The 13,350-nt window shown below is 38.4% G+C and overlaps 1 protein-coding gene across 1 annotated transcript in view; it reads left to right on the forward strand.

Moving 5' to 3' along the window:
- Nucleotides 1–11,155, forward strand: part of LOC100957822 (bile salt sulfotransferase) — an 11,598-nt gene extending 443 nt beyond the window's left edge. Inside the window, 4 exon segments of the mRNA XM_012813851.2 lie at nt 1,414–1,622; nt 9,233–9,331; nt 9,333–9,357; nt 11,030–11,155. Of these exon segments, the coding sequence (XP_012669305.1) occupies nt 1,414–1,622; nt 9,233–9,331; nt 9,333–9,357; nt 11,030–11,055 (359 nt within the window). The 3' untranslated portion in view covers nt 11,056–11,155.
- The last annotated feature ends 2,195 nt before the right edge of the window (nt 11,156–13,350 follow it).

Raw genomic sequence — 13,350 nt, forward strand, 5'->3', positions numbered from 1 at the left:
AACCCGCCACCTTAGGTGTATGTGGCTGGCACCTTAGCCCCTTGAGCCACAGGTGCTGAGCCTCTTTCTCTCTTTCTTCCTTTCCTTTCCTTTCCTTTCCTTTCCTTTCCTTTCCTTTCCTTTCCTTTCCTTTCCTTTCTTTCATCTGTAGGACAGGGGCTTGGTGGCTCAGCTCAAGTGCAGTGACCCAATCATACCTACTGAAGCCCCAAAGTCCTGGGCTCAAATGATCATCCCAAGTAACTAGAACTACAGGCATGTACCACCAGGCTAAGTTAATTTGTTTTTTAATTTCTTCATGAATACGGGGTCTTGCTATAATGCTCAGGCTAGTCTCAAACTCCTGGCCTCAAAAACCATCCTTGTACCTCTGCCTGGGGTGACAGGCGTGAACCACTCTTTCAGGACATGAGTAGAACAATTTCTATATGACAGACAATGTACAATGATTTGGGGGGATAAAGCATGTCTAGCACCATGTACATTCAGAGAAAAAGATTCAGTCAGGGAATTACACAGTAAGATGAATGTTCAGGGGGGATAATCCAAGGTATTAGAACAACCTACATGAGTGAATCCCAAGGCTGTTTCAGATGTTCATATCAGCAGAGAGAAGGATGACCACTGAAGTCCTAATAGAAGAAACAGGATCTAAATTGAAATGGAAAGAGGAAAAGGAAGATTACTTGGTGAAGAAGGAAATTTCCACATAGATAAAGCATCAAGGGTGATGGCCAGAAATTGGAAAAGGGTCTGACAAATCTGAGACTGGAACATGTATATCATATTTCTATGGGAGTGGGGCTGGAGGGTAGAAGTCTGTAAACTGGACCACATTAAACTGGACCACATTGAGGCCAAAGGCACTGCTAGTGGCAGGGCCCTGAAAAGCCAAGAGCAATGGGAACTTATTCAAAGACTTCAGCTAATGGCCAAAATGTGGCAGCAACACAAACACCCATTGACAGATGAGGGATAAACAGACTGTGGCATATAGATACAATGGAATAGGATTCATTCGTCAAAAGGAAGAAAATAATAATGCATAGTAGAGCATGGATAAGCCTTGGGGACATTATGCTAAATGAAATTAGCCAGTCACAAACATGCACATACTGCATGGTTCTCCTTACATAAGGTGTCAGGGTAATCAAGTTCACAGAACAGGACAGTACAAAGGTGGCTGCCAAGGGCTGGAGGGAGGGAGGAATGAGGAGTTGTTTATTAAGTATAGAGTTTCAGTTATGCAAGATTAAAAAGATATGGAAATTGGTTGTGAAACAATGGGAACATACTTAACACTACTGAACTCTATGCCTAAAATGGTACATTTTATGTTATGTGTATTTTATCATAATTTGTTTTTAGAATCAGATTTAAATAAATGACCATCATTATTCCTTCTTAATCCAGGAACAAATGAGTTGATTGAGATTCTCTGTCTGATTCACTCCAAGGGGGATACCAAGTGGATCCAGTCTGTGCCCATCTGGGAATGCTCACCCTGGCTAGAGACTGAGACTGGGTTTGCATTAGCAAGTGAAAAGGAGGGCCCACACTTGTTCAGCTCCCACTTCCCCACCCATCTCTTCCCCAAGTCTTTCTTCAGTTCCAAGCCCAAGGTCAATGCACAATGGTTAAAGCATGTATGACCAGGACTTTTCAAAGGTTAATGTGCCTGTAATCACCTGGAGACATTTCTGAAATGCATTGTAATTCAAGAGGTCTGGATGGGACCTGAGATTATGCATTAGGTGATGCCATTATGGCTGTTCCAGGGACTATAATTGAGTGCAAGGGTAGGAAGCATGCCAAACACTTTGCCAACCAGATACAACCCATACATAAGGTGACATAATAATGCCAGAATCTTAGAAAAACATATTTTAAGCCCGGCAAGAATTTGTAACTGCATTATATGAAAGGGACTGACAATTAAGTTCGTGAACTTGCTACCATCATACACTTATGTTGGCAACATTGTACAATTTGGAAAGGATTTACAACTTTGGTATATCAGTGTCTCACAGCTGTGTTAGTGTTGATATGTGGTGGTGTTTTCCCGAGTGACGTTCGTTATTATTTTTGTGAGTTTTTGTGGGCCATGGTGAGTTTGTCAGAGCTTGAATTAGAGCAATGAACAAATATTACATTTCTTCTTAGACTTGGCTACAGTGGAAGTAAAATCAGGGTTATTGTATTCCAAGTTTATGGGGATAATACCATGAAAAAAATGGCAGTGCACACATGGGTTAAAGGTTTTTTTCTGAGAAGGAGAAACTATCAAGGATCAAGAGATCAGTGTGGCCAATAACAAGGAGAACTAATGAAAACATTGCAAAACTTTGTGGAACTGTGAATCAGAATCATTAGTGGGCCATGAGAAGCATAGCAGAACAAGTAAATGTCAATAGCAAGAGAGGAAAATCTTTCTTGTTTTTAGATTATTTAAAATTTCAGATTAATATGAGGGTACAAACAATTAGGTTACAATGTTTGCATTTGTTAGGAAGGTCCTGTCATAATTGTGTCCTGCATCCAAGAGGTGTGCCATATACCCCCACAATATGCCCATTAGGTGGGAGCACACCAAACACCCTCCCTCCTCTCCTCTCCCCAACTTGAATTCAATTGATTTTTTCTCTTGTGTGGACTTATATTAGTCCATCTACTAGCTTCATATTAGTATCGAGTACATTGGATACTTGCTTTTCCATTCTTGTGCTGCATTACTAAAATGTTTAGTAAAGTAAATATCCTGGATATTTCAACACCATCCAAGTTAATACAATAGATGTAATGTCTCCATCATTTTTATGGCTGAATAGTATTCCATGGTATACATATACCACATTTGTTAATCCATTCATGGGTTGATGGGCATTTATATTGAAAAACAGGAAAATCTTTAACTGTAAATCTTGGCATGTAAAAGGTGTGGTGAAATTTCCAAGAGGGGAAGAAGGAAGATGGCTAACTAGAGGCAGCTTTTGCCAGGGGCTTCTGTCCAGAGAGAGAGATACTGTATAGAAGTGGACTCAGTGAAGCTGAAGATGGGGAGATAAGCTAGGAAAGAAGATAGACAAGTGCACATCATCTCTGCTGAGGCAAGCTATGACTCCAAGAAAGAGGATCCAAGGAAACAAATTCCAAGTACAAAGCCCATCAGTAAGAGGATGAGAGACCACTCCCCCGAAGTGGGAGGCTTGCTGTGGGCTCTCTGCAAATGAGCAGGGAACAAAAGACCTCTCATTTTACTCCACAGGAGAGAATCACTAATCATTGGGAGTCCTTCAGGAAGGTTTCACTTATGAGCCTAGGCATTATCCTGCCCAGCATAAAATTGAACATATATTTCCCCAGAAATTCTGAAGTTCTAGTCCACATCCCCCCCTCACCTAGCAGTCTGAGTGTCTGCCCCCTGCAGAGCCCAGAGTGTTTGGCAATTTCCTGAGAGGCCTGGGCATTGTGCAGACTATTGGACAGCAACATGGAAAGAGTGACTTGAGTGGAAGCTGGGGGTTTGTAGGAAGTGAGGGACAGGAGAGAGAGAGACACCATGATGGTATGCAGCAGGCAATCTTTTCTGACTCAGTGGCTCACTGGAAGGGTCCAGGCTCCATCTCTTCAGGTTTGTGGGATGGAACTGCCTGTGGATTTCTACTACTGGGCTGCTGGAGACCCTTTGAATTCTCCCTGTTGAGCAATGACTGGACAATCTGATTAGAACTTTTGACCTGGGCTGTCCACCTGGGGACCCTCTGAGGCTGAATGGTGATTATTTTGTAGTGGGAAAGGACAGATTCTCCTCTTCTAGCTGTCTCTGGTAGGGGGCAGGGCACCACAGTTGCTTGTATTTCTCCCCAGCTGAGATTTCACCCTAATACTGAGACTTGTTAGGCTTGGGTAGAGGCTAGCTGACTTCAAGACAGAGTCAGCTTGTGTTATTTCACCAAGCAGGTCCTCAGAGTCTCTGGATGAAGCTCTGAAAGGGACCTTTGTAAGGCTATGGGGAAAAAAGCCACAATCACAAGCCCTAGATCATTGGTAAAGGGCTGGTTAACTCCACTTCCTGGGGCCCCCAATCCAATCTCACCCTACCAGTTTTAACTGCCAAATTGCAGAAAATACTCACGGGGCAGAACCAGCAGAATGGTAGTATGAATAATCAGAGTAGCTTAACTCTCCCAAGGAATGACAAAGGAAACACGACAGAAGATGCCATTCATAGACAAATAGCTAAATTGTCAGAAATAGAATTCAGAATTTGGATGACAAATAAGATGAATAGAATGGAGAAAAAGGTGGAAATAGAAATCCAAAGAGTCATTCAAAAGTTTTCTCAAGAAATTAAAGCATTCAAAGACAAAGTCACCAAGGATATGGACATAATGAGAAAAGATATAGCAGAGCTCAAGGAATTGAAAACATTATTTGAGGAACTTTGAACTACAGTAGAAATCCCTCATAGTGGAGTTGAGTTGGCAGAAGAAATGATCTCAGAAATTGAAGATAAGGGGTTTGAATGATCCCAAGCATTCAAAGAGGCAGAGAAATGAAAACAAGAACAGAACATTCACTGAGAGAATTGTGAATCATTCCCAAAGGCCAAACATTTGACTTACAGGAATTCCTGAAAGAGAAGAGGATGGTCTTAAAGGCACAAATGCTCTACTCCAAGATATTATGGAGGAGAATTTCCCAAGCATTTCAAGAGATACAGAAATTCAGATAGTAGATATTTTCAGAACCCCAGCAAGACTCATTACAAATAAAGCATCTCCTAGACACATTGTAATTAATTTTGCCAAAGTTAATATGAAGGAGAAAATCCTGCAAGCAGCCAGACACAAGAAAAACATGACCTACAAAGGAAGAATTATTAGAATGATAGCAGGTCTTTCAGCCAAAATTTTTCAGGCTAGAAGAGGATGGTCATTGACCTTCGATCTTCTAAAATAAAACCACTTTCAGCACAAGATTCTGTATCCAGCTAAACTGAGTTTCATTTGTGATGTAGAAACCAAATACTTTACTGACATACACATGTTAAGGAGATTTGCCATAACTAAACCCGCTCTCCAGGAAATACTCACACCCAGTATACTCTCTGGGAAATACTCAGTACTGGTCATTTTGGAAGATGGGCCTGAGTATTTACCAACAAAGTAAACTCATCCAGAATTTATTCAAGAAAACCTAACTTCCACAATGGTGAAAGGAATAAAAATATCCACTGGACTTTTGAAAAACATGACGACCAAAACACTACCATACCTATCAATTCTCTCAATTAATATGAATGGCTTAAATTGTCCTCTAAAGAGACAAAGGTTGGCTGACTGGATACAAAAACTCAGGCCAGGTATCCATGAGATGCATCTCATCTCAAAAGAAAAAAAAAAGACTCAGGGTAAAGAGATGGACACCTATAATATAGGCAAATGGAAATCAGAGAAAAGCGTGCATGGTAATTTTATTTGCAGATACAATAAGATTTAAACCAACAAAGATAAGGAAAGACAAGAATGAGCACTTCATATTTAGCAAGAGAAATACTTAACATGAAGAGATTTCATTAATTAACATTTATGCACCCTACCTGATGCTTCTCAATTTGTAAAGCAAATTCAAATGGATATGAACAATTTGATATCTTCCTGCTCTATAATAGTTGGAGATTTTAACATCCCTTTTTCAAGTATAGATAGATTCTCCAAGAAGAAACTAAACAAAGAAATAATGGACTTAAACTTGCCCCTAGAACAAATGGACTTAACAGGCATCCATACAACATTTCATCCTAATAAAATTGAATACACAATCTTCTCATCAGCCCATGAATCATCCTCCAAAATTGATCATATCTTAGGACACATGTCTAACCTTAACAAATTCAAAAGAATAGGAATTATTCCTTGTATCTTCTCAGACCATCACAGAATAAAAGTTGAACTCAACAGCAACAGAAATCTTCATACTCAAACAAAGTCATGGAAACTAAATAACCTTAGGCTGAATGATAGTTGGGTCAAAGATGATATGAAGAAGGAAGTCATAAGATTTTTGGAACAAAATGATAATGAAGACACAAATTGTCAAAACCTGTGGGATACTGCAAAGGCAGTCCTAAGAGGGAAATTTATAGCATTTTATTTGCAAACACAAAAGGATTTAAACCAACAAAGATAAGGAAAGACAAGAACAAATCAATAAAAACTGAAAGGGAGCCAACAACCTAATGGGTCAGCTTAAGCAACTAGAAAAGCAAGAACACGCTAACCTTAAATGTAGTGGAATAAAAGAAATAATCAAAACTAGAGCAGAATTAAATGAAATTGAAAATGAAAGAATCAGTCTGAAGATCAACAAAATAAAAAGTTGGGTTTTTCTTGAAAAGAATACTAAAATTGATAAACCTTTGGCTAACCTAACCAGAAACAGTAAAGTAAAACTCTAATATTGTCAATCAGAAATGATAAAGGAGAAATAACAACAGACACCTCAGAAATTAAAAAAAAAATCCTCAATGATTACTACAAAAAACTCTATTCTCAAAAATATGAAAATCTGGAGGAAATGTACCAATACCTGAAAGCATGCCAACTTCCTAGACTCAGCCAGAAAGAATTAGAAATATTGAATAGACCTATATCAAACACTGAAATAACATCAACTATATGAAATCTCCCACAAAAGAAAAGTCCAGGATCAGATGGCTTCACATCAGAATTCTACCAAACCTTTAGAGAGGAACTAGTACCTATATTACATAACCTTTTCTAAGACATAGAAAAAGTGGGAATACTTTCCAACACATTCTATGAAGCAAATATTGCCCTGATCCCTAACCCAGGAAAGGACCCAACAAAGAACGAGAACTATAGACCAATATCATTAATGAATATTGTTGCAAAAATATTCAATAAGATCATAGCAAACAGAATTGAATGACACATCAAAAAAATTATATGCCATGATCAAATTGGTATTATCCCAGGGTTACAAGGTTGGTTCAACATACATCAATCCATAAATATAATACATCACATAAATAAAATAAAATAAAATAAAATAAAAACAAAGACCATATGATTCTATCAATGGATGCAGAAAAAGCTTTTGATAATATCCAGCATTCCCTCATGATCAGAACATTTAAGAAAATAGGCTTATATGGAACATTTCTTAAACTGATAGAATTCATCTACAGCAAACCCACAGCCAACATCATATTGAATGGAGTTAAATTGAACACATTTCCACTCAGATCTGGAACTAGACCAGGATGTCCATTGTCACCACTGCTATTCAACATAGTAATGGAAGTTCTAGGCATTGCAATCAGGCAATAGAGGGGATCAAGCATATTCAAATGAGGTCAGAGAAGATCAAACTCTTCACTCTTCACAGATGATCTTATACCTGGAAAATCCCAGGGACTCAACTAGAAAGCTTTTAGAAGAGATCAAGGAATATAGCAGTGTTTTAGGATAAAATACGAATACTTCCAAATCAGTAGCTTTTATATATACCAACAATAGTCACGCTGAAGACATAGTTAAGGACTCTATTCCTTTTAAAGTAGTGCCAAAGAAGATGAAATATCTGGGAATTTATCTAACAAAGGATGTGAAAGATCTCTATCATGAGAATTATAAAACACTAAGAAATAGCTGAAGATGTTAACAAATGAAAAACATACCATGTTTGTGGCTGGGAAGAATCAACATTGCTAAAATGTTCATACTACCCAAAGCGATATACAAATTGAATGCAATCCCTATTAAAGCACCACTGTCATACTTTAAAGAACTTGAAAAAATAGTACTTTGCTTGATGTGGATTCATAAAAAACCTCAAATAGCCAATATATTACTTAGAACTAAAAACAAATCAGGAGGCATCATGTTGCCAGACTTCAGGTTATACTACAAATCTATAGTGATCAAAAAAGCATGGTACTGGCACAATAATGGAGATGTAGATTTGTAGAACATAGTAGAGGACCTAGAGATGAACCCAAATACATATTGTCATTTGATCTTTGATAAACCCAACAAAAGCATACACTGGGGAAAAGATTCCCTGTTTAACAAATGGTGCTGGGAGAACTGGCTAGCAACCTGTAGAAGACTGAAATTGGACTCTCACCTTTCACCACTAACAAAAATTAATTCTCACAGGATAAAAGATTTAAACTGAAGACATGAAAAATACTAGAAAAGAGTGCAGAGAAAATGCTTGAAGATATTGGTCTGGGAAAATATTTTATGAGGAGGACTCTCTGGCAATTGAAGCAACACCAAAAGTATATTACCAGGATCTGATGAAGCTAAAAAGCTTCTGCACAGATAAGGGAACTGCAAGTAAAAATGCCTTCAGAATGGGAGAAGATTTTTGCAGGTTATGATTCTGACAAAGGTCTGATAACTAGAATCTACAGAGAACTGAAACCAATCAATAAGAAAAGAACAAACAACCCCATTTCTTTGTGGGCAAGAGAGTTGAACAGAAACTTCTCTGAAGATGACAGGTGAATGGCCAACAAACACATGAAAAAATGCTCATCATCTTTGATCGTCAGAGAAATGGAAATCAAAACCACTTTTAGATATTACCTAACTCCAATAAGATTAGCCCACATCACGAAGTCCCAAAACTTCAGGTGTTGGCAGGGGTGTGGAGAGAAGGGAACACATCTTCACTGCTGGTGGGATTGCAAACTATTACAGCCTTTTTGGAAAGAAGTATGGAGAATTATTAGGGAACTACAAGTTAACCTACCTGCAATTCTATTACTAGGTATCTACTCAGATAAACAAAAATCATTTTACAACAAGGACATTTGCACCAGAATGTTTATTGCAGCCTAATTCATTATTGTCAAGTTGTGAAAGTAGCCCAAATGTGCATCAACCCATGAATGGATTAACAAATTGTGGCTTATGCATACCATGGAATACTACACAGCCATAAAAAGATGGAGACTTTACATCTTTTATGTTTACCTGGATGGAGCTGGAACATATTCTTCTTAGTAAAGTATCTCAAGTATGGAAATAAAAGTATCTAATATACTCAATACTAATGCACTAAGTAATTTGTTAACAGAATCCATTGTTGTTTAATAAGCATTTTCTAAGAACTGGTATTTGTCCATTTTTATGAAGATTTCAAAAAGTGGGAAATAAATGTATTAATTTTTCATTTTTCTATTTTTCCTTTTAAGTTGATTTATCTCATGAGAAATCCTAAGGATGTTATTGTATCTGGCTATTTCTTCTGGAATTCAGTGAATTTGGCTAAGAAACCAAAGTCAGTGGAACAATTATCTTGAATGGTTCATGGGAGACGGTGAGTGTGCTGTAAAATATGGCCAGTAGGGCGCACGCGGAGTCCGTTTGCAACCTCACCTAACACCCACCCTGTATCTACATCTCACCAGCCAGAGGTAAAAGAAACTGTTACCGCTGTGGAACCCAGATCTTCATAGTCCAGCTAGTCTCCACGTGGCAGCAGAACTCCAGCTCAGCTTGTCCCTAGTCGCTGACTCTTAACATCTCCAGTACTAACACAGATGACTATGTTCTTCTCCACTCTCCTAATGTGTGGCTTTCTGAAAGTTAGCTTTTCATTGGCTTCCAAGACAACATAATCCTGACCTTCTAATCTTCTACCACTGCGTTTCAGAAAATGCCTCTTTACATAACTCTCTTAATCCTCTGTTTCTATCAGTCTCAAAAAGGTTTGCAAGACTCTGGAATCTACACTTTCAGTTATGCAGAATCCCTGGGCTTTCTCAAGCACTTACAATTTGGCTATGCTGAGTTCCCTGTCTCAGCTGTATTTGTCTCCAGAGCTCTAACAGCCTGGAAAGACCCATAGATGCCTCAAAATCAACCTGTGCAAGATGGAGGGCATCTCTCCCCACTCCCCAAACTGCTTCTATTGCATGTCAGTCTCACCCCATTAAGTAGATCCAACATTATTTCCTCCAAGGGCTGGCATGATTCTGATATTTCACATGTATCTTCCTCTTCCACACTTCTGACCACTCTCCTCTACCTAATTAGTAATCAAGTCCCACTACCTTGATCAGTATGTTCATTCTGGTCTCTGATAAGATGCTGCTGCATTCAGGAAATCCTGCAATAAACGCTATAAAATAGCCACCCTCCTCACAACTCGGGCCTCAACTTTTCCTTAGTAATACTCATCACTGACAGGTATGTATTTATTTGTTTATTCTGTGTGTCTCCACAGTAAAATGTAAACTTGAGATGTTCATTGATGGGCTCCAGGTCCTAGAATGATTCTAATAACATAGTAAGCATTCAACAAACCTTTTAAAGACAATTAATAACCACTAACCACTGCCTTTTTTGGCACTTTATTAAACAGAGCTACTGTTACACCTCACCTCCATTAACATACAGGGCATTTCTAGTGTTTGTACCTGCACACTGTGTACCCTTTCTAGACTACATTGCAGTTTCCTATTTTACATTGGAAACTTCGTTTTCTCTTTACCACCATCTACCTATTGTTTGCCCTCAGCATCAAGTCCAATCTTTAAAGCCTGGCAGTTGTTTGCTATTGATTTTACCTGAACTCTGCAACCATGTATCCCATGTTCCTTCATATTACTTTTTCAGAGAAGAATCAACAGGGAAACCGCATAATGGAAGCCCAGACATGAAGAGAATGCTCCCCTCCTCAATGCTATATTTGATCTTGTCATTTGGTATATAAAGAAAACTGGATTGTACTTCAGCTGTCACCAGGAATATTGTTAAGTTCTATCAATAGTGGTGAATGATGAAGACACATTCTAAAACCCTCACCACTATCCTGCCATCTTCCTTATTTGTGCTTTAAAACTTGTGCACAAGCCTCTTTCTTTTTTATGCAATCAAGAACCACCAACATCAAAGTCTTATTGTTAAAGACAACTTATTCTCAGTTGGCTATAGCCATGGAGAATTCTTCTCTACAGACGAAGAAATCTTGGGAATTTAACTTCCAGGAAATGTAGTCTTTGGATCCTGGTAACGTTAGTTCCTGCACTCTACCCTGGGCCTTAGAGCAGAGCTTTAGGTCACACATGAAAAGGCCTCAGGGATGCACTGCTTTGAATGCATTTTCTTTTCCAACAGGGTTAGGAGTCTGTAGGGACAAGGATGCTTGCTCACCTGGCCTGACCAATCTTTTCTTTTCTTTTTCTTTTGAGACAGAATCTCAAGCTGTCACCCTGGGTAGAGTGCCATGGCATTACAGCTCACAGCAACTTCAAACTCTTGGGCTTAAGTGATTCTCTTGCCTTAGCCTCCCAAGTAACTGGGACTACAGGCACTTGCCACAACACCTGGCTATTTTTTTTTTTTTATTAAGTTGTCATTATTGTTTAGCTGGCCTAGGCTGGGTTTGAACCCACCAGCCCCAATGTATGTGGCTGGTGCCCTAACCACTGTACTATGGGTGCTGAGCCTCACCTGGACCTTTCAACCTTCTTGTTATCTATGCTTTGAGAATATCAAGCCATGAACTCCTTCATATAAAAGACTCTGGGCATGCTTTTAGGGCCTATGTGGTCCTCCTCCCATGGCATAATATGGGCACCACTCAATAAGGTATGGCCAAAGAGAAAATCAAAAGGAATGACTCATAATTACTATCTGTAGGAGACACTGAAGGACATGACTTTCTTGGTAACATGTTTCTCTGAACAATTTGAATGTCAAAATTTAAAAATAAAATGGGCTCATATACCACACCAGAGAGCCTTCACAGAATATCTGGATGCCAGCATCTCTGGCAAAAGGCTTTTCAGATAAAGCTAGCCTGCAAAACAGGAATATGGCCCTGTGTGTTCAAATGCACAGACACCAATGCACTGCCACAAGGAACAATAACAAAAAAAAAAAAATCAAAAAATATGACATCACCAAGGAACAAATCCACCATAAACAGGTATAGATATATGAATTGTCTGATAAAGAATTTAAAATCATTACTTTAAGAAAGCTCAGTGAATTTTAATGAGACATGAAAACACCCCAACAAAAGCAAGAAATTAATGACCAAAGTAAGATAGTTTATAGAAAGGCTAAAATTACTTTTTTTTTTTTTTGAGACAGAGCCTCAAGCTGTTGCACTGGGTAGAGTGCAGTGGCATCATAGCTCACAGTAACCTCCAACTCCTGGGGTTAAGCTATTCTCCTGCCTCCACCTTCTAAGTAGCTGGGACTACAGGTGCCTGCCACAATGCCCAGTTACTTTTTTTTTGGTTGCAGCCATCATTGTTGTTTGGCAGGCCCAGGCTGGATTCAAACCCACCAGCTCAGGTGTATGTGACTGGCTCCTTAGCCACTTAAGCCACAGGCACCAACCCTAAAATTACTTCTTCAAGAGAAGAAATTTTAGATGTGAAAAGTAAATAAAAAATAAAAATGCAATCAAGAGCAACAACAGCAAAAACAATCAAGCAAAAGAAAGAACCTATGCAACCCATTTGCAAGTCAGTTGCAAATGTACAATCAAAGAAAAACAGGGGAAAAAAAAAGAATGAAAAGAAATGAGAAAAACTTACAGAACTTATGGGCAGCATCAAAAGAGAATGTATTCTAGCATTACAGGTTGAAGGAGAAGAAGAAGAAAAAGGAAGAGACAAAGGATTATAAAGCTTACTAAAATAAAAGTAGAAAACTTTCCCAGTTGGAGGAAAGATATAATAGATATCCAAGTTTAAGAGGCTAAAAGGTTTCCAACCAGATTCAATCCAAAAAAGATTACACCAAGATGTATACACAAACTGTCAAAAATCAAAAATCAAAACCTTAGAGTCCTGAAAGCAGCTAGAGAAAAGAATGAAATTACACATAGGGAGTTTCTTCTGAGCAGAAGTGTTACCAGCAAAAAGAGAGTGGAATAACATATGTATGTTCAAACTGCTGAAGGAAAAAAACTGTCAACCAAGAACAAACACTTTACCTGGCAGGTCCACTTTTCTTTCTTTCTTTTAAAAAAAATTTTTTTTATTAAATGATAGCTGTATACATTAATGCAAACATGGGGTACAGTGTAGTGTTTTCATATACATTTTGAAATACTTTCATCAAGCTGGTTCACATAAATTTCATGTCATTTGCATAGACATTGTGTCAAAACATTTATATTCTAGTTCTAGAAAAGTTCACTTGTACCCTTGTGGTCTACTTTTCAAAAATGAAGACGAGATAAAGATTTTCCAAGAAAAAAAAAAAAAAGGTGAGGGAGTTCATCCATAATAAACCTGTCTTAAAGAAACAGCAGGCCACCTGTGGTTGCTCATTCCTGTAATCCTGCAAA

The sequence above is a fragment of the Otolemur garnettii genome, unplaced genomic scaffold (assembly GCF_000181295.1).
Source record: "Otolemur garnettii isolate 467f Iridium unplaced genomic scaffold, OtoGar3 scaffold00317, whole genome shotgun sequence".
NCBI classification, from domain to species: Eukaryota; Metazoa; Chordata; class Mammalia; order Primates; family Galagidae; genus Otolemur; species Otolemur garnettii.